Raw genomic sequence first — 23,002 nt, forward strand, 5'->3', positions numbered from 1 at the left:
GTACAGTTAATGGATCATAGGGTCTTACAGGGGACATCTATAGGTCTAAAAGGGACGAATTGGTCACTTTCATCCCCCAAAATTGTTTGTGATTACAAATCTAAAAAACATATCAAACATCTTTACTCCCATATGAAGCTAGAACAATCGGAGATAACCAAAATATTTTCGGGACACGCTGGCATGAAATCGCGCCTTTATTATTTGTCAACTACTCAATAAACACTCTCCGTGGACCTGCCTTTCTAATTTCAGATTCACTGTTGCTTAGTTTTTGCAAATCTTTTGAAAATATATCCATCCTCAACACAGTTGTTTGTAAGTTGATATAGGCCTTCACATAAATTGCATTAAATAGATGGTCATAGACAGTCAAAGAACTGTCAGTGAGTGACATGCTGAATCAAACCCACCACAACCTTACTTACCCTTATTCATCACTCCAATTCCATTACATTACACTGAGCCATTAGTATGTCCCGTTTAGCCTTGTGTGGGGAATGGCCCGACGCTCCGAACCTGGACAAACGCTCTGTCTAAACGCAAATACCGTTTCGGAAACATTTGGAACTTAATTTTCATATAATAGAGAAATACATGCGATCCGTCGGAAATGTGGAATGGAATGGACCAATGGAAATGAGAGCGCAAGGTGAGAGGATGTGTGGTAGCGGAGGTGGTGTGAAAACAGCCAGTTGCAACTTTGCAAAACTGCTCACAGTAAGTGTATCTTTTGTATTTAATAATAATAAAATTGAAATAATCTTTCTCGCTTACATGAAAATTAAGTTCCAAAGGTTTATAAAACCGTATTGCTAGAAGGATTAATAACGTTTCTAAACATTAAAACAGAGTGTTGGGATTGTAGTCATTGATCCAGCTGTTGTCCATACATTCAATTGAGAACTCAAGGGCTGGGTACACTGTAACTAAATATTGTTAAGTAACTGGTTCCACAGCCTTTTTTTGTTTGTTGGTTTACTCAACTTTTCATTTTTCATTTTCCAACATGAGAAAACTTAGGCAAAAATTCAGTCAACTTATAATGTGTTTCCTCAATTTTGTCTCATATGTGTGAACTAGAAAAGTATTATTTTACCAACAGAAAGAGGCTGTGGAAATAACTACAGGCACAGTGTTTTTAATGTATATATCTGACAGCTGATTACATTGGTATTCAAACTCACAACCTGTTGATTCACAGCATACCAATTTTCCTGCTATGCCACCACATCTGTGTCAATAGCATATTTGACATACATGATTGCATTGTGCATGTTAATTTCTACAGTAATCAGTATTCACCTGGGATTTGAACTCACAACCTCTTGGTTCATAGCATTCCAAACTTCCTGCCACGACACCATGTCTGTGTCGTTAACGGATTCGACTGTATTTTAGGGGATGACTGCCTTTGTTCATTCCAAGATCCTAAAGATAGTTTTAATCTATCTGGCTCATCATTTTTCTTTTATCTACAATTTAGGTCTGCCGTTAGGGCTCATGGTGTTCCTTGGCAGTCAGCTTTGACGCTACATCCTATGCCAATTTTTTTTAGTTTAAGATCGAAACAAAGGGTTGCCAAAATGTATAATTTATTTACTGTCAACTTCTTATAAACCTCTTCCTCTCTATACTCAGTGGAATAGAGACCTTCCGGGTTTGGATCAATGTTTTATTTGGGACCCGGTGTAGTCTAATATTCAACAATCGTCTCGGTATCCTGATCACCAACGGATGCATTATAATTTTGTACACAGCATTTATCAAACTCCTCGTAAACTGTATCATATAAAACATTTTAATGATGCTTCCTGTACATTGTGCCATCTTAATGAACATGGTGCCTTTATACACATGGTTTGGGAATGCCGTCTGGTATCTATATTCTTGGATTAAATAGCTTTGAATTTGGCCACTGTTGTCAGAAAATATTCCTACATCTCCTTTTGTTTTACTTTGAAATGATGTATCTGTTTTTCATTTATCTCTATGTCAGAAGTGCATTCTTCTCGCTGGCCTAACGCCTGCAAAAAAAATGATTGCAGCACGATGGAAGCCTCCACACTCACCCTCTATCCGTCAATTGATCCTCACTTTTTTGAATGTAATTTATATGGAGCATTCAACTTCTCGCATTCAACTTCTCGCATTCGTGGAGCTAAAGAAGACAATGAACCAATGGCTTCTTGCCGCTAAAAATACTTATTGATGTGTTGCTCTGTGTTTTATTTTGCTGCGCCACTCGGGAGCCATAAGCACCAACAACATTAGACACAGAAAAATCTAAAATTGCTTAAATAAGTAAATCAAATCAATCAGATGAATTGATGATAATTGATACAGACATGGTTGCATAGCCGGAAAATCTGAATATTATGAACCAAGAAATTGTGAGTTCAAATCCCAGGTGAGGACATGTTGGATCATAAGGTTATTATACATAAATTAACATGCACAGTCTGATCATGTAAGTCAACGTGTATCAAATATGCAAGTTGAAAACATCGTATGGTAAAAGTGCTGTGTGTGTAACTACACTGTACAAAAATATAAATGCACCAATTTCAAAGATTCTTTACAGTTCATATAAGGAAATCAATCAATTGAAATAAATTAATTAGGCCCTAATCTATTGATTTCACATGACTGGAAATACAGATCTACATCTGTTGTTCACAGGTACCTTTTTTTTAAGTTGGGGAGTGGATCAGAAAACCAGCCAGCATCTGGTGTGACCACCATTTTGGCTGGGGTAGGCTGTCATTATAGATAAGAATTTGTTCTTAACTGACTTGCCTAGTTAAATAAAGGTTTTTAAAAAATATGTAGACTGACCAATGTTTTACACTAATGGGCGTTTTCTAATATCAAGGAAAGCCCACATTAAGAAACGCCCCGAATTGCGGTCTGCAATTTCTTCATTTTGCACTTCTCCGCTGATTCGAGAACATTGTAATGTGCGTGTGCTGTGCGTGATTACGTTCAACAAACGTAGTCATCATACGTTAACAGGCTAAACTTACTACGTTGCTTTTTGTGGAGGAAATCAGACGGTGAGTTTAACATAACATTTCTCGCCATGCAGCTCATTTAGTTACATGTGTGTGATTTATAGTCAATGTAATATTGAACAATACAAGAGCCACACAATGACCGATAAATCTAACATGCGAAATGACAGTATCGGCTAAGAGAGAGAAGTGACTAGCGCTGTCTTTCTTTCTCGACTGAGACGGCAGGCTAACGTTAGCTAGCTATGTTGTCAATCCTAGAAACTTGGATACAACAGGTCTCATTGTTTTGATTCCTCCTGGGGGTGGGTGTCGTTAGTTCAAATCAAAGTTAGCAGACTAGCTAACGTCAGTTTGTCGCCGTTTCAATGCGAATAACACCGAATATATCAAAATATAATGGCCGTAGCTAGCAACGTTAATGTTATGTAAAAGGAGAATGCTGTCGAGTTTTCTAGCTCGGAGATTAGCCAACGTTAGCTAGCTACCTTGCTGACGATGGCTTACCCTCGAAGAACAAAACACCTACTGTTCGCTAGCTATCTTCGTTTTTGGTAGGACTATATCACGATATTTTTTCAATGTGAAAAATTAACATGAAGTAAACTCAACTTCTTGGTCCTTTACTAACAAGCTGCATATAAAATAGTTAGCTGTAGCTTAGAAAATAAATTTTACACTGGATAATAAATAAATGTCACTGGATGACAACATAATGTTTTGTTTTCAACATTAGGGCTGTTTTCCAAAATAAGTGAAAGTTCCTTTTTGTTTCCTTGCCACGATACTAACGAGTATCGCGATACAGGTATTGTCAGGTCGCTAGCTCACATAGTGACCACACTGCTCGTGTTGTAAAATAAATGTAGACATGTTATTAAATCATTTCATCCACACTGCTCGCGCAGGTCTGCATGGACAAGTGCTAAAATAGAATAATTGGTTCTATTTATGATGCTCAAGTCCTCCATCTCCTCATTGGTTTTTAGGAGCATATACCCACATTTTTCATTTTATCTAGCTAAGCTTGCCCCATGTCATTGTTAACTAGCTAGGGTATCGGGACCCTGTTCCAGTCCTCTTTTCATGGTTTAATTGAAAATAGTGTTTCAACTGTTTTTGGATAATTGACTATTGATATCATCATTCCCGTGTTGTTTACTGTGTTTCCCGGAATCGGAAGTTCATCTATCAATTAAAAAAACAAAATCTGTGCTATAACCTTTGTTTCCTTTTGGCAGTGAGACATTTGAAGAACCACCAATAAGCCTAATGCTACAGCGGCAACATTAGCAGATATTACAGTAAGTAGCTACTACAGAATCTCTGCCTGTCCTGTGTGTATCTAAATAAACTACTTTAAATTGTTCAGTGTATTGGTTGATTTTAATAAATCACAACTGTGATGCTAGTAGTTCACATTAACATCCTTTTGTGTCAATAACGGTCTCACCCCCCCCCCCCCCCCAAAGTACTTACTAAGGATGGCTAGCTGCGGTGAGGTTGACCACTCTGTGAGCTCGCTCCCATCCAGTAAGAAGGGGAGTGGTGACTCTGCCTGCTCTGGTTCCAGTGGCTCATCACCTGCCCTGCCTGTCCCAGAGTGTGCCATCTGCCTGCAGAGCTGTGTCCACCCTGTCCAGCTACCCTGCCGCCACGTCTTCTGTTTCCTATGTGTGAAAGGGGCGTCCTGGCAGAGCAAGCGCTGTGCTCTCTGTAGACAGGAGGTTCCTGAGGACTTCCTGGAGCACCCCACTCTGCTGTCCCCCGAAGAGCTTAAGACCGGAGGGCGGGCCGCCGCAGGGGACAACGCCTGGTACTATGAGGGGAGAAACGGCTGGTGGCAGTATGACGAGAGGACCAGCCGTGAGCTGGAGGACGCTTTCTCCAAGGGCAAGAAGACAGCTGAGATGCTGATAGCCGGGTTCCTGTACGTGGCCGACCTGGAGAACATGGTGCAGTACCGGCGCAATGAGCACGGCCGCCGCCGCAAGATAAAACGGGACGTTGTGGACATCCCCAAGAAAGGGGTGGCGGGCCTCCGTCTGGACACCGAGGGTGGCGCGCAGGGGTCCGCTGCAGCAGGGAGAGGGAACTCTGCAGACGGGGCTGATACTTCAGCAGCCGCAGTGCAGGCCTCTCCAGCTACCACCACAGTCCTGTCTGCTCCTGCCAGGCCTCCCACCTCTCTGGGGGGCCAGCCTGGCAGCCCCACCAGCCCCTCTCTGGAAGACACCCTGGCCCTGCTCCACATCAGCCCCACAGATGCGCCGGAGAGGGCTGAAGTCGGGGAGGGAGAGGAGGGGGAAGAGGAGGCCACCGCCACACCCTCCATGTCATCTGGTCCTAACACCTCTGTGGATGGGTCTGGGGACTGGAGCGATGAGGGGGATGGGGAGGCAGTGGAGCCCCGGGAGCAGAGACTGCATTTGGGGGAGAGCCCAGAGGACAGGTCCCCCCCTGGGGCTGAGGCCTCCAGCAGCAGTGTGAGGTCGCGAAGGCCTGACGGCCAGTGTACTGAAGTGTGAGCTCAACTCATCATGAACCTCTGCACTGTAGCTAACATTCTCAGCTAACATAGGACTCTGAAACAGATTAAAACCAACCCCTGCAAACAACTGTCTCAAGGCAAGGAGACACTCTCATTATATTAGACTTTTAAAGATGAAAATTACCCCCTGAAAATTAGTTATAGTCAAAATTTACTGGTGGGCCTTAGGAGCAGTCTTTCCCCATACAATTTGTTAGTTGAGCTTTGAATTGTTGTTTCGTGTAAGTTGTTGGGATGTTTGAACGTCCTCATGCCTGCAGACAGTATGTGATGCAGCCGTGTTGAAAGATGGAGACTTATTATTTTCAGAGACATGCATTTAACTGAATCAGGTAGCAGCCTCTTATCAGCTAATCCACAGTTGTTTTGATCAGATCAGTGGTTGTTTTCCTCTCTGCAGCAGCTTTGTGTGTTGAGTTCTAGGCTGCTCCAAAGTGATTAACACCATGCTCCATGACCTCTGATCAAAAAGGTTAGTAGACAACATTTTCATTTGTTTCAATAGCGAAGCATGTTCATAGTGTTCAGTTGCTGATTATTCATCTGAAATGCTAGTCTGTTTCATAATATGTGCATGTGTTTTAAGAGAGGGGTTGGATTCTTAAACACTACTGGTGAAGAGGACTGATGTTTTTGATTTTAGTTTAACTGTTTTTTCTTTGTTTTCCTATGGTTGTAAATTCTATTGTGTGATTACTAAGACAGTAAGAGAAGAGCCATGGTTGCTAGGTGGCTTGCTGGCTGTCTCATGCAAAACATTTGAAGTTTTAAATGTTATTGTTTTTGTATTTCTGACCAGCTGACTCATCTGTTGAGCTCAATTTTACTATCATTATAATAACCTTTACTTTCTGTAACGATTTTTGGTTTGTAATCTTTTACATGGTATGTGATTTTAAATAAAATGTGTGTATTCATCAACTCACAATGTTGATTGGAAGTATTGTTTTTGTTTGGAAGCAAAAGGCGAGCTGATCACATGCCAACACAACTAGCGACGTCATGCATCAAATCTGGTCACAATGTATTTTTTTTACCCTGATATTTCTCATGTGACAACTCTACACTATGTGGACACCGGACACAACAGTTGCTGATTACTTGTTATTACTGCATTGTCGGAACTAGAAGCACAAGCATTTCGCTACACTCGCATTAACATCTGCTAACCATGTGTATGTGACAAATAACATTTGATTTGATTTGACAGGTGTATAGAATCGGGCACACAGCCATGCGTTCTCCATAGACGAACATTGTCAGTAGAATCGCCTTACTGAACAGCTCAGTGACTTAACGTGGCACCGTCATAGGATGCCGCCTTTCCAACAAGTCAGTTGATCAAATGTCTACCCTGCTAGAGCTGCCCAGGTCAACTATAAATGCTGTTATTGTGAAGTGGAAACGTATAGGAGCAACAGCGGCTCAGCCACACAAGCTCACGGAACGGGACCACTGAAGTGTGTAAAAATCTTCTGTCCTAGGTTGCAACACTCACTATTGAGTTCCAAACTGCCTCTGGAAGCAATGTCAGCGCAATAACTGTTAGTTGGGAGCTTCATTAAATGGGTTTCCATGGCTGAGCAGCGGCACACAAGCCTTCGATCAGTTTGGGGAAGACCATTTCCTGTTTCAGCATGGCACAAGGCGAAGTCCATACAGAAATGGTTTGTCGATCAGTGTGGAATAACTTGACTGGCCTGCACAGAGCCCTGACCTCAACTCCATCAAACACCTTGGGGAGGAATTGGAATGCTGACTGCGAGCCAGGGCTATTCGCCCAACCTCACTAATGCTGTTGTGGCTGAATGGAAGCAAGTCCCGCAGCAATGTTCCAACATCTAGTGAAACCCTTCCCAGAAGAGTGGAGGCTGTTATAGCAGCAAAGGGGGGACCAACTCCATATTAATGTCGATGATTTTTGAATGAGATGTTTGACGAGCAGGTGTCCACATACTTTTGGTCATGTAGTATACCATGCACCCGCTGCTCCTGCCCTGCACAGGTCCACTTGGTGCAGTGTAGTGTACCTACTTCAACAGACAGGTTCCAACCCTCTGAATTCATCTCACACCCTGGTTTGATATTCTGATCACTGTATCTGTAAGCAACACCAAAGCCTGGTGTTTGTCCAGGAAACACATGACCGTTGTAAAGGGACGGCAGAGGAAGACAAAAGGCCATGCGGGCTGCATCCAAAATGGCTCCCTATTTAGTGCACTACCTTTGACCAGGGCCCACTATGTAGGGAATAGGGTGCCATTTGGGATGTACCCCTGGTGGTGTGTTATCCAGGGACCAGAGACCTGCCAGCCAGGTTCACACCATAGTGAAGCTTGATCTATCAGGGAGGGGAAAAGGAGCGACTGACTCTAGCCTAGATCTATGCAGCAGGACAAACACAGAACGTTTCATTGTTAGATTATTCAGAATTCACATGAATCTCCTACCCTGGTTGAAAAAGAACACACCATCGGCATTGTACATTTATTGGAACAGCAGGACAGATGGAGAATTCTTCCTCTGGCCTGCAAATAGTTATCAGAGACGGATAAAGTAGTGGGGCATCTACTGTAGTTGGTAGAGAGTTGTGTGGTATTGAGGTCCCTTGATGAATTTATAGATAGGTCTGTATGACCTAGTCTATTAACTGGAGAAAGAGAACTCCCAACTGTAGTGGGCTGGATAGAGAATCCTCTTCTTGTTATTCTCACTATCTCTGTGTGTGTGCTATTGTTCGGCTCAGTCTTGGGGGTGTGGTTGGAAATTGCAGCAGTAAGACCACTGTTTGTTTCTAATGTTTTATACAAAAACCTTGTTGGGTTCAATCCTAATCTAACAGATGATTTGATCTTCCGATCTTTGAAAACGTTGTGACACATTTTGGTGTTCCACAAAGTACAATACAAGCAAGATCAACAGGGATTTTATTCACAACAGCAATAGAAAGTATTTAGCTTGAAATACAAGTAATTTTACTCTGAATTGTCATTATAAAATGTACTGTATCTTATACGAGTTATATTTGTATCTATAAATTGCAGTTATCTGCCAAATAACATTTTACTTTTAAAGATATACAGTATTTTTGGCTTCACTTACTCCAGTCCACAGCCACATGCATAAATGCATAGTTTTGTTCAGAATATAAATAGCAGTTACTGTAGAAAATATTTCAGTGTAGCTTGTTGAAATAGCTTAAAGTTATCCCTTGAAGTTTAGTAATGCTCTTGCACCGCAGGCCAGTTGAGGACGAACAGATGAAAACAATGTCTTTGTCCTTCATTTGTGTCCAAGCTGATTTTTCATTTGTGTCCAAGCTGATTCTCAAGGGTCTCCATCCTTTCTGACACAACCTCAAGTATTTACACATTAAGGAAGTTATTGATTTTAAACTAAACACATTTTTAAAGATACTCTGTGCATCCTAAATGGCAGCCTATTTCCTTTATAGTGAACTACGTTTGACCAGGGCTGATAGGCCTCTAGCCTATTTCCTTTATAATGAACTACGTTTTACCAGGGCTGATGGGCCTCTAGTCAAAAGTAGCACACTACACAGGTAAAAGGGTACCATTTGGAAAGCATTCAATGTCATGGCAATATTAAAGATTTTATCTAAAGTATGTACACCACCACGGGGCTGTAAAGGATATTATTCTGGGTCAGTCTTCTAAGCTGTTCGTTGACCTGCCTCTGGAAGAGCATCACGTTCTCACACTTACACATATCTTGAGGGGAGGGTTTCTCTGTTCACAGACAGACACAGTATGGATTGTCTTTTAGGAATAGACTGACACAGATCAAGTGAAATACAATTATTCATTCCCAGAGCCTCACAATATACTGTACAATGATAGGCCTCCAATGGTATGGTTTCTGTTGTACTTCATAAAAACGCCTGCAGGTGGCAGATATGTACAGCATTTTCCCCCTGAACATAAAGTCCTTACCCGCTCCTCAATAAATATTTCCTGAAATGCAGTGCATGAGAGAAAATCGATCTAACACACATTATAAACTGGGTGGTACGAGCCCTGAATACTGATTGGCTGACAGCCGTGTGATAATAGCAATAAGGCACCTCGGGGGTTTATGGTTTTTTGCCAATATACCCCAGCCTAGGGCTGTACACAGGCACTCTGCGTTGCGCCGTGCATAAGAACAGCCCTTAGCCGTGGTATATTAGCCATGTACCACACCCCCCCAGACCTTATTGCTTAAGTATAAATCATGATATGGAAGTCTAAGCACCACCTTCATAAACAATCTGATTAGTTTTAAGACTTTAGATGGGTTTTGGGGCATTTTTGATTCAGTATTTGTATTTATAGAATAAAAATTTTATTCAAGATGAGAGGATTTGTGCACTGTGCAGGAAAGTGTGAGAAATAATGAATAATGTGTAGCTGTGATGGATCTTTAATAAGAAAGTTATTTTAGAGTGTGTTTTATTTATTGGGTACCTTTACATATCCGTGACTTCAATTTGTCTGTAATTTCTCCCATGTTGCTAAAATCTTCAGCATAGTACAAATGCTTATCATCTGGCTCGGAAGCAATTTCCCTGAGCTCCTCTTCGATGGCTTTACCAACACCAAGTGCATATATCGTGATACCTGGGGACAGTGAAGCAGGTCAAAGGTCAGAAGGAAGTGGATGAATGACTCCTTTAAGAGAATATGGTACTCTATTAAAGGCTCTTTAAATGGCTCTGCAATCAGATCAAGTTAAGCAAACACAACGTAAAGAAACCGTACCAGCATCCTTTGCCTTAGAGGCCCATTTCGACACATCATCCTGGGATCGTCCGTCGGTGAACACGATGCTGACCCGTGGTATGTCGGGCCTGGCCCCCTCCTTGGCAGAGAAGCTGTACTCAAACATGTGACGCAGGGCAGCACCCGTCATGGATCCTCTGCCCATGTACTGCATCTGTAATACGGCCCTGTTGATGTCCCGGCCTGAGGTATACTGACCCAGGATGAACTCTGTGCGGACCTTACTGGAGTACTGCAACAGCCCCACGTGGGTGCCCGTGCCGGACACGTCCAGAGAGTCCACGATGCCGTTCACAAACTGCTTGACCAGCTCAAAGTTGGCCGGTCCCAGGCTCTTAGAGCCGTCAATTACAAATACCAGATCCATCACTCCATCTCCACACACTGCCTCTGCCATAGTAGAGACAAATAGTGTTGAGTCAAGTCATGACTCCCCAAATCAACTATACCATGGCAAGACAGCAGCAGAAAGTACTAGCCTACATTACTTAAATTAGGTCGCTGATAGGCTAATAACTGGCTCATTCTACAATAATGGCCCAACATTATGAAGACCTGTGTGCAGGTCAGGGGCGCAACTTTGGTTTTAGAAGTGGCGGGGACATATTTTTCTTTTAAAATGTTTTATCCATTCCGATAAACACTCCCAACAGCCTACCCGACCGCTCGGAGGCGTCCACGTGGTCCTAAAGCACACAGTTGCCTCGTTTTGTATCACATTCCAATGACAAAACTGGGGGTGGGGGCAAAAATGCAATTTCAGAATGTGGGGGGGACATGTCCCCCCATTCCCCAGTGAAAGTTGCGCCCCTGGTGTAGGTCATATTGAAATAGTATAAGGATAATTCTCATCAATAATGGAAATGTGTGTTCTCTACTCCAGGCTTCATGGTTCCAAAGACAGTCATTTCAATGCAACATTGGGTAATAATGTGCATGAATATCCATCGATCTACCTATCGAGAACTACTCTTTCTTCCTTCACAACATGTGCCTGTCACTTTCAAACGGTATGGAATATTCCTCTTAATCCAGGAAAATAACACCCTGGACTAGAGGGAGCATCAGGATTAACCATGACCTCATAATCACACTCATCCAAATTATGTAACATATAAATACCAGGATGGAAAAACACTCAGTCACAGTCAGCCCATTACAAAAGAGGCAATTAGGTGTATATTTGAAGGCAGTCCAACTTCCCTCAGTCACATAAGCATTAATGCGTAACATTCATTCTAACATACCAATTCAAAGGGATGTGAATCCATTGGGCCAAAACAGCATGATGCATAGAGAAGATCCTCTTATTACTGTGCAATGTCCAAAAGATCTGTTACCACATAGCTGATAGTAAGACATGGAAGCAGGCCATGGACTTACTCTGGCAGGTTCTGTGATCAGGTCTGAGTTTGTAGCCTTCTCGACATCTACACACAAATGAATCTTCAGTGTTCACACAGTCATGCTCACACCCATGGTTACCAAGGAAACAGGGATCAAGCTCTGCCGTGAGTAAAAGTGATCAGACCCAGTTGTTGAGGTCAATAAGCAAGACCTGCTAGTATGTTGAAATCTAAGTAAAAAGTTGAATACAAGTTATATTTCTGTGTATTAGGTGAGACTGAGAGCATACACTATTATAGTGTGAAGCAGGCGAGACTTACTTTTGCAGGCTTTATTATCAGGTCTGAGTATGTAGCCTTCATTGCATTTACAGAAAAATACATCTTCAGTGTTCACACACTCATGTTCACAGCCGTGGTCGCCAAGAGCACAGTGGTCAATCTCTGAGAGGTGTTAGTCACATCGGGTACAGAGATAGAAACAAGGCAGGAGAGAGAAAGGGACAACGCATGCTAATATTCTTTCAGGGAAGTAACACTTCTACACTGTTATATAGAAATATAACAGTGACTCACATATTCACTACATTCAACAAATAAATACATTACAAATGTTTTCCTCAACACTGCCCACGCAGTGAGCACAGCCCTCTGTTGCGGAGTCCTCCAGGGACTGATATTTTGAATTAACAGTTTCTGATTGCTTTATTTGTTAGATTTAATATATTTTAAACAATTTTTAGAGGTGTACTGGCTGTGATGAACTTACTGCTGCAGGTCTTGCCATCGCGGTTGAGAACATAGCCCCTCGTGCATCTACAGACGTAGGACTCAGGAGAGCTGACACAGTCATGCTGACAGCCATGGTTCCCCAGGTCACAGTAATCTATTCCTGGGGGGGAAAGGTAGAGACACACATAGATTGGCTTGAATTCATACGTTATTCTCAGGATGTTAACAAGAGATAAAGGAGGGAATAGGTGCCTTTAATTTGGAATTTTATTTTTTTCCTGTAACACCAGTTGTTTCTGCCTATTTCTTTTAAGCACTTAACGTTTTGATTAACCCACAGGGTGCTTTCTGAAGTTAACTAAAATGTTTATTGTGCAATTTGCATCGGAACATACACTCTTAGAAAAAAAGGTGCTATCTAGAACCAGAAATGGTTGTTTGGCTGTCCCCATAGGAGAACCCTTTGAAGAACCCCTTTTGGGTTCCATGTAGAAACCTTTCCACAGATCAAACCAGATGGAACCCTGGCTGTGTTATGATCTCTTTGTATTCTAACACCCTGGACACACTCCCCCATATTTCAGCAGCCAGTGAGATGATTCAAAAAGCACACTTCCTCTTGGAGATCTCCCCTATGCTACTCTGAAGTCTGAAGTTCCACTAGAGAACTAGGGGCACGTCCAAATGTGGGTGGACTTGGACCTCCGTCTGGCAACAGGATAGACCAAATACTGTATTAGAGTTGGACTGATCTGGGATCCCTTCAACTGCTTAAAGAACTGGTTGTGAACATTACAATAGTCAAGCATAGTTGCATCACTGAGCCAGTCCATGGACTGAAATGTAACCCAAAACAAATGATTGATTGTTTTCAGTATAATAGACCATCAGATTTGAGCAATGAAAGGACAGATGGAAATCTGGAATTCAGGTTAACCTTCACAAGCAGATAAATTACCTTTTTTCAGAGTAAATTCATAGTTTTTTCTATGCTAACTTTAGTCATAACCACAAAAAATAAATAAATGAACGAACGAAAGAGGAAAAACTAAGAATCTCACTTCGGCACGTCCTCTCGTCCTCGTTGAGTTCATACCCAAGCCGGCAGCGACACTCGTAGCCAAGTACCCCTGGCACCTTGGCACAGATGTGGGCACAGCCATGGTCCACCACATCACACGGGTCTTCCGCTACAGAACCAGGAGGACCACAACATAGGCAAAGACAGGATTTAATGCTACTGCTGTAGCTAACCCTTACCCTATGCTGCTGCTATCCCACCAGCCCTAGCATTGCACCGTCCCACAGGCAAACCCTAACCCAGCCAGCTAGGCCCCACTGATTCTGATTTACACCACTGACTTTTTTCCTTGTTCCCCTCTAGTGAATTTGTCTGTCCAAAAGCAACATATTTTCTATGTTCTTAGTCAAATGATGTGGTCAAGCCTGTTATAATAGAGTTGAGCACTGTCGACTAAGTTGCTCACTCACCGTGGCAGGTCTTGCCATCAGAGTTAAGGGTGTAACCCTTTCTACACCGGCACATGTAGGAGGCTGGGGTGCTCACACAGAGGTGATCACACGGATGGTCCATCACAGAGCACAAATCTGTACCTAATACATACACACACATACACACATGCATACAAATAATACATCCTTAGAATCTCCATCAATATAATGAATAAAGCACATGAGTGTGTTGAGAGATGAACAGAGAGAAAACACCTCCACATAGATTGGACTGGAAGACGGAGGTGAGGGTCTCTATCTGGCTGAAGTTGGCCACCAGGTACACATGCTCCGAGTGGGGCTCACTCCCGATGACCCGCAGCGTGTTCATATCCACCCTGCCCACTCCGATGGCGAATATCTGGATGCCTGCCTGCCGGGCCTGTGCCGCCACCTCTTCCACCGTGTCCTGGGGGCGCCCGTCCGTTATGATCATGGCGATGCGGGGGATGTGCAGGTCGGCGGGTCGGGCGCCCTCTGGCTCGGTGAAGGCTGTCTCCATGGTGTACTGGATAGCCAGGCCGGTCATGGTGCCGGTGGCCAGGTGGTCCATGGCCTTCACCGCCCGCTCCACATCTGCCTTGAATACAACAGTTCTGTGTTTGTTAATGTGGGTGGGTTAGTTTTTTGGGGATTCTTGTTACAGACTGTTTCTGAGCAACTGTACTTGGAAAACCAAATAAACATATTGTAAAAAGAATAGAACAGTACTGAATAGTCCATCTGTTTCTTCTGCTCCCAGTCTCACCACACAGCACACATTTGGGAGGAAGGAAGTTCAGCCACATTGCAACATCCCTGTGGGTAGAAGTACTTTGCTCAAGGGCACAACGGCTATTCAGCTAAGTGCATCGAGAGAGAGAACCTGTTCTCTAGGCTACCTTGTTGCTGTTGGTGTCGAGACAGAACTTGTTACCCAAACTATATTCTTAGGGGGGGAAAAAATGGTTTCAGAACGGTTCTTCAGCTGTCCCCATATGAGAACCCTTTTTGGTTCCAAGTAAAAAACTATTTTTGTCTCAATGTAGAACCATTTTGGGTTCCATGTAGAACCCTCTGTGGAAAGGGTTTTATATGGAACCCAAAATGGTTCTACTTGGAGCCAAAAAGGGTTTTACCTGGAACCAAAAAGGGACAGCCGTAGAACCCTTTTGGAACCCTTTTCTTCTAAGAGTGTAGTTTGTGGAGAAAGGGTTCTTCAAAGGCTTCTTCTATGGGAACAGCTGAAGAACCCTTTTGGGTTCCAGATAGCACCTTGTTTTCTAAGAGTGTACCTTGCTGCTGTAGGTGTTGAGGGAGAACTCGTTCTGCACCACGCTGCCGTACTGCAGCAGCCCGACGCGCGTCGCCTCCGGCCCCACGTCCAGGAAGGCCAGGATGTTGGTGATGAAGATCTTGACCTTTTCGTAGTCGCTGGGACGCACGCTGCGGGAGCTATCGATGATGAACACAAAATCCAGGGGCTTCCCTTTACACAGGCTCTCTGGGGAAAGACACAGGCATTACTGGAGGTACAGTAGGCCAGGCATACTATATGTGATAATTACACAGGCATTACTGGAGGTACAGTAGGCCAGGCATACTATATGTGATAGTTACACCGGCTCTATGGGGAAAGACACAAGCATTACTGGAGGTACAGTAGGCCAGGCATACTATATGTGATAATTACACAGGCATTACTGGAGGTACAGTAGGCCAGGCATGCTATATGTGATAGTTACGCAGGCTCTATGGGGAAAGACACAGACATTACTGGAGGTACAATAGGCCAGGCATACTATATGTGATAATTACACAGGCATTACTGGAGGTACAGTAGGCCAGGCATACTATATGTGATAATTACACAGGCATTACTGGAGGTACAGTAGGCCAGGCATACTATATGTGATAATTACACAGGCATTACTGGAGGTACAGTAGGTCAGGCATACTATATGTGAAATTACACAGGCATTACTGGAGGTACAGTAGGCCAGGCATACTATATGTGATAATTACACAGGCATTACTGGAGGTACAGTAGGCCAGGCATACTATATGTGATAATTACACAGGCATTACTGGAGGTACAGTAGGCCAGGCATACTATATGTGATAATTACACAGGCTCTCTGGGGGAAGACACAGGCATTACTGGAGGTACAGTAGGCCAGGCATACTATATGTGATAGTTACACAGGCTCTCTGGGGAAAGACACAGACATTACTGGAGGTACAATAGGCCAGGCATACTATATGTGATAGTTACACAGGCTCTCTGGGGGAAGACACAGGCATTACTGGAGGTACAGTAGGCCAGGCATGCTATATGTGATAGTTACACAGGCTCTCTGGGGAAAGACACAGACATTACTGGAGGTACAGTAGGCCAGGCATGCTATATGTGATAGTTACACAGGCTCTCTGGGGGAAGACACAGACATTACTGGAGGTACAGTAGGCCAGGCATACTATATGTGATAGTTACACAGGCTCTATGGGGAAAGACACAGACATTACTGGAGGTAGAGTAGGCCAGGCATACTATATGTGATAGTTACACAGGCATTACTGGAGGTACAGTAGGCCAGGCATACTATATGTGATAATTACACAGGCATTACTGGAGGTACAGTAGGCCAGGCATACTATATGTGATAATTACACAGGCATTACTGGAGGTACAGTAGGCCAGGCATACTATATGTGATAATTACACAGGCTCTCTGGGGGAAGACACAGGCATTACTGGAGGTACAGTAGGCCAGGCATACTATATGTGATAGTTACACAGGCTCTCTGGGGAAAGACACAGACATTACTGGAGGTGCAGTAGGCCAGGCATGCTATATGTGATAGTTACACAGGCTCTCTGGGGGAAGACACAGACATTACTGGAGGTACAGTAGGCCAGGCATACTATATGTGATAGTTACACAGGCTCTATGGGGAAAGACACAGACATTACTGGAGGTAGAGTAGGCCAGGCATACTATATGTGATAGTTACACAGGCTCTCTGGGGGAAGACACAGGCATTACTGGAGGTACAGTAGGCTAGGCATACTGTATGTGATAATTACACAGGCTCTCTGGGGGAGAACACAAAGAAAGCCTTAATGGAAGTATTGTACTGTATATAGGCTTACTGTAACTCTAATATAGTATTTACAGGGGGAGAACACAAAGAAAGCCTTAATGGAAGTATTGTACTGTATATAGGCTTACTGTAACTCTAATATAGTATTTACAGGGGGAGAACACAAAGAAAGCCTTAATGGAAGTATTGTACTGTATATAGGCTTACTGTAACTCTAATATAGTATTTACAGGGGGAGAACACAAAGAAAGCCTTAATGGAAGTATTGTACTGTATATAGGCTTACTGTTACTCTAATATAGTATTTACAGGGGGAGAACACAAAGAAAGCCTTAATGGAAGTATTGTACTGTATATAGGCTTACTGTAACTCTAATATAGTATTTACAGGGGCTCTCTGAGGAACATACAGTAATCTGACTGGAAGTAGTCTTACTATACGGTATATAACTGATATTTACATGGGCTCTCTGTATGAAGAAACCAAAAGTTTCTGGGTACAGACTGGGTCTTACTTAAAGTACTGTAGTACATAATTCTGACACTGTCTGGTTGATTCTTTCTTTTTGAGTTTGGACAGTGATTATTACTTTGTGTGCTCAGTTAGTCAGCCTGAGAGCAGGGGAAAGATTCTGAGTTCTCTAGTCTCCAGTAATCATCTGTAAATCAATCAACACTAAACTAAGCCTGGGAAAAGACAAGAAGAAAAACTTCTACATGCTCCATATATCCCTCTAGAGAGGACCAGTTCCCCTGGTCAGACATTGATTTTCCTTGATCTTTACTGTAAGGGGAAATACAGACCAATTATGAATATACATACTGTACTTGTGCACACACATATGGTCTGTATATTCCATCATATTGTACTGTATGTTCCATTATATTGTACTGTATATCCCATTATATTGTACTGTATATTCAATTATATTGTACTGTATATTCCATTATATTGTACTGTATATTCCATTATATTGTACTGTATATTCCATTATATTGTACTGTATATTCCATTATATTGTACTGTATATCCCATTTTATTGTACTGTATATCCCATTATATTGTACTGTATATCCCATTATATTGTACTGTATATCCCATTATATTGTACTGTATATCCCATTATATTGTACTGTATATTCCATCATATTGTACTGTATATTCCATCATATTGCACTCTATATTCCATTATATTGTACCGTATATTCCATTATATTGTACCGTATGTCCCATTATATTGTACTGTATATTCCATTATATTGTACTGTATATTCCATTATATTGTACTGTATGTCCCATTATATTGTATGTCCCATTATATTGTACTATATGTCCCATTATTTTGCGCTATATGTCCCATTATATTGTACTGTATATTCCATTATATTGTAATATATGTCCCATTATATTGTACTGTATATTCCATTATATTGTACTATATGTCCCATTATATTGTGCTATATGTCCCATTATATTGTACTCTATATTCCATTATATTGTACTGTATGTTCCATTATCTTGTACTGTATATCCCAATATATTGTAATGCATATTCCATTATATTGTACTGTATATTCCATTATCTTGTACTGTATATCCCAATATATTGTAATGCATATTCCATTATATTGTACTCTATATTCCATTATATTGTACCGTATGTCCCATTATATTGTACTGTATATCCCATTATATTGTACTGTATATTCCATTATATTGTACTATATGTCCCATTATATTGTACTGTATATTCCATTATATTGTACTATATGTCCCATTATATTGTGCTATATGTCCCATTATATTGTACTCTATATTCCATTAAATTGTACTCTATATTCCATTAAATTGTACTGTATATTCCATTATATTGTACTGTATATTCCATTATATTGTACTGTATATTCCATTATATTGTACTGTATATCCCATTATATTGTAATGTGTATTCCATTATATTGTACTGTATATCCCATTATATTGTACTGTATATTCCATTATATTGTACTGTATATTCCATCATATTGTACTCTATATTCCATTATCTTGTACTGTATATTCCATTATATTGTACTGTATATTCCATCATATTGTACTCTATATTCCATTATATTGTACTGTATATTCCATTATATTGTACTGTATATTCCATTATATTGTACTCTATATTCCATTATATTGTACTGTATATTCCATTATATTGTGCTGTATGTCCCATTATATTGTATGTCCCATTATATTGTACTATATGTCCCATTATTTTGCGCTATATGTCCCATTATATTGTACTGTATATCCCATTATATTGTACCGTATGTCCCATTATATTGTACTGTATATTCCATTATATTGTACTGTATATTCCATTATATTGTACTGTATATCCCATTATATTGTACTGTATATTCCATTATATTGTACTGTATATTCCATTATATTGTACTGTATATTCCATTATATTGTACTGTATATTCCATTATATTGTGCTGTATGTCCCATTATATTGTATGTCCCATTATATTGTACTATATGTCCCATTATTTTGTGCTATATGTCCCATTATATTGTACTGTATATTCCATTATATTGTACTATATGTCCCATTATATTGTACTGTATATTCCATTATATTGTACTATATGTCCCATTATATTGTGCTATATGTCCCATTATATTGTACTGTATGTCCCATTATATTTTACTATATGTGCCATTATATTGTACTGTATGTCCCATTATATTGCACTATATGTCCCATTATATTGTACTGTATTTTCCATTATATTCCATGCATTCCACTATATTCCATTGTATTTGTAATTGTATTTAATACTCTTTCCTGGGTCCAGCAACATGAAGGCAGTTACAGTTATATACAATTAAAAATATTACAAGACATTACATAACTCTTTACCCAATACATTTAGTGTGTTCCCTCAGGCCACTACTCCTCTATCACATATTTACAATACAACATCCATGTGTACATGTATGTAGAGTGCATGTCTTATCATGTGTATGTGTGTCTATGCCTGTGCGTGTCTGTTCACAGTGTATTTTTATCTGTTTTTTAAAATCTGATTCTACAGCTTGCATCAGTTACCTGATGTGGATAGACTCCCATGTAGTCATGGCTCTATGTAGTACTGTGCTCCTCCAATAGTCTGTTCTGGACTTGGAGATTGTGAAGAGACCTCTGGTGGCATGTCTTGTGGGGTATGCATGGGTGTCCGAGCTGTTTGCTAGTATTAAACAGACAGCTCGTACATTCAGCTTGTCAACACTTCTTACAAAAACAAGTAGTGATGAAGTCAATCTCTCCTCCACTTTGAGCCATGAGAGATGTACATGCATATTGTTAATGTTAGCACCCAGTGTACATTTAAGGGCCAGCCGTGCTGCCCTGTTCTGAGACAATTGTAATTTTCTGAGGTCCCTCTTTGTGGCACCTGGCCACACAACTGAACAGTAGTCCAGGTGTGACAAAATTAGAACCTGTAGGACCTGCCTTGTTGATAGTGTTGATTGTGACACAAACCACAGTATTTAGCCAGCACCACATTTCCTTTAGTACCAGTAATCTCTGCTGGTCTTACCCACTGAGTTGGACTGGACGGCCGAGTCGTTGCGTCCTCTGGACAGGACGGATGGTCTGGGACGGCGTCTGTCTCTGTGGTCCACTCGGACTGCATCGCAGCAGAGCAGGCAAAAGAGCGCGAAGGCCAGAGTCCTCATCCTTGACCAGGGGGACACACGGACAAATGGGTGGACAGACAGACAGCAGCTGGTAAAACAATTGCAGAGACAACCAACAACCTCCAGTCCTGAGGATGGGTGCACATCAACAAACACAAACACTGCCAGTCACTGACAGGGAGACTGGGGATGGGATGTCAGTCAGACTCTAGAGGAATTATAAATAGGAACCACTTTCACCTCCTGCCTGTCTGAAACCACAGCTTCAGATTTCACCTCATTAACCCAGAATGGTTGCCATGTCACAGCCGTACAGTACGATTAGCACTGTGTCCCAAATGGCCCTCTATTGTCTATAATGGTCAAAAGTAGTGCACTTTATAGGGAAAACGGTGCCATTAAAGACAGCCTAGAGCTACAATGTATACAACACATTCCAGACCCAAGCTACCGGTGAGGGAGGTCCACAATCTAATATAAAAACATGCACCAGTTCCCTTCAGTTTATGAACTGAAATGTAACTGAGTGTCTTCCCATAGAGTTATTAATACATGGAACAAAACTCCACTCTGAGTTGAGATGTTACAGGTGGTTTGCAATGATTTAAAATGGTCTATAATACACAGCAGACTGTTCCTTTGTCAGCCATCTGTTATTGCTCCCATTTAGACCGCTTCATACTGCTGCTACACACAACACTCAGGCAGCTGTTGACTGTACGGGCCATTCTGACAGACATACAGTAGTTGTGTTCCATGGCTTTAAGAGACATAGCCATGCCCATTCTAGAACACGTATACCTTTGTTCCATTAAACTAAGTCAGTTAGGAACAAATTCTTATTTACAATGACGGGCTACACCTGGCCAAACCCAGATGACGCTGGGACAATTGTGGACCTCCCTATGGGACTCCCAATCACAACCGGTTGTGTTACAACCTGGATTCGAACCAGGGTATCTGTAGTGATGCCTTAGGGCCTGAGATGCAGTGCCTTAGACCGCTGTGCCACTCGGGAGCCTGAGTGACAAGCTGATTGCACTGAGTTGTTCCTTAGTCTGTTCACAGGTTTGAGCTGCATAGGTGTCCCAGACATGTTTATGACTGTCAGTGACCAGAAGCAAGCAGGGTCACACTCATGGAACATCCTGTTCAACTACCACAGCTGCACAAACATTAGGTAAGTGAAAAACAAGTGAAAACCAGAGCCAGCACATGCCAGAGATGGATACAACAGTTGTTACTATTACTCATTCAGTCTGTAATTGAAAATGAAGATGGACCATATACAAAAACATAATTACAAACTACAGTATTTTTTTTAAACATTTTGTCATGGCCATATTGTATCTTGTCATCTTATGTTGAATCTCAATCAAACACAGTCTAATGTGGAATCTGAATCATGTTTACTATGTGTTTACTTCGATTAAAAAATTAAATTGTCATCTTCGAGCTTAGATTCTGTGTGGTAAACACGACATCTGTCATGGGGTTTCATGCTGCAGTGTGAACACTAACTATTGAAAATAACATCAAAATATCAAAAGTCTCCTTACCTTAATTTCAAAATAAAGTTTTGTGAAGAGATCTGTCAGTAAATCTAAATTAAATGTTGTAAAAAATAAGTAAAGCAGGAAAAGGAAATCCACCTGGGCGAGTGAGTCAAGCTGGTGACTTGTGGTCGTGCAGTCAGTCAGAGAATATGCAGATGTTCTTTAGCTTTCTCGCTCTCTCTATGCATTAGACTTACCCCCTCTCCTCTGGGACTGACTGATTCTGTATTTACTCTTAGCTGCCTTACCTCAGTCTGGCTCTAACCTGGGGAGGGAAGCCTCCTATTGGAGACATTATTTGGAGAAAAAAAAATGATATGGATCAAATCTTCATGTTTTCATACAGTAGGTTATCAGTTTAAACTATCATTTCAGTTTGTGAATCACAGTCAAGACATCTTCAACTGAGCCGACCAAGCATTTTGGTAACCACATGATCTTCTTTGATCAGAAATAGTGACCAATAATCAAACAGATATCCCATCTATTGTTCTTACATCTGACAAACAGCAATGTGAAAAGGCGATAAGTGTGTCTACAACTCAACTGTACATTTTTCAAAGTAAATTACAAGCGTATTGGTTTTGCCAACTACTGTCCTGGTCCAATGGTGGTCCAAGCTACAGTGTAAGGAGGTTACTGTACCTGTAAGACATCTGGATGAACTCTCCACATTGAACAGAAGGAAACAGTAAGGCAGCAGTTTATGGAAAAGGGGTCTGAAGCAGC

At 41.6% G+C, this 23,002-nt stretch overlaps 2 protein-coding genes across 2 annotated transcripts; one reads left to right on the forward strand and one right to left on the reverse strand.

Moving 5' to 3' along the window:
- The first annotated feature begins 2,996 nt into the window (after positions 1 to 2,996).
- LOC139423866 (E3 ubiquitin-protein ligase rnf146-like) lies at positions 2,997 to 6,493 on the forward strand. Its single transcript, XM_071175512.1, has 3 exons — positions 2,997 to 3,056; positions 4,256 to 4,318; positions 4,487 to 6,493. The coding sequence occupies exon 3, from the start codon at positions 4,499 to 4,501 to the stop codon at positions 5,540 to 5,542; it is 1,044 nt and encodes a 347-aa protein (XP_071031613.1). The 5' UTR covers positions 2,997 to 3,056; positions 4,256 to 4,318; positions 4,487 to 4,498; the 3' UTR covers positions 5,543 to 6,493.
- A 1,982-nt stretch (positions 6,494 to 8,475) lies between these two features.
- Positions 8,476 to 22,529, reverse strand: LOC139380222 (matrilin-2-like). Its single transcript, XM_071122748.1, has 13 exons — positions 22,277 to 22,529; positions 20,618 to 20,757; positions 15,211 to 15,419; positions 14,153 to 14,516; positions 13,916 to 14,038; positions 13,486 to 13,614; positions 12,462 to 12,584; positions 12,014 to 12,136; positions 11,730 to 11,852; positions 10,326 to 10,736; positions 10,032 to 10,184; positions 9,222 to 9,314; positions 8,476 to 8,926 (listed from the first exon to the last, which is right to left on the reverse strand). The coding sequence occupies exons 2-13, from the start codon at positions 20,754 to 20,756 to the stop codon at positions 8,871 to 8,873; spliced, it is 2,046 nt and encodes a 681-aa protein (XP_070978849.1). The 5' UTR covers position 20,757; positions 22,277 to 22,529; the 3' UTR covers positions 8,476 to 8,870.
- Between the last annotated feature and the right edge of the window lie 473 nt (positions 22,530 to 23,002).

The sequence above is a fragment of the Oncorhynchus clarkii genome, chromosome 2 (assembly GCF_045791955.1).
Source record: "Oncorhynchus clarkii lewisi isolate Uvic-CL-2024 chromosome 2, UVic_Ocla_1.0, whole genome shotgun sequence".
NCBI classification, from domain to species: Eukaryota; Metazoa; Chordata; class Actinopteri; order Salmoniformes; family Salmonidae; genus Oncorhynchus; species Oncorhynchus clarkii.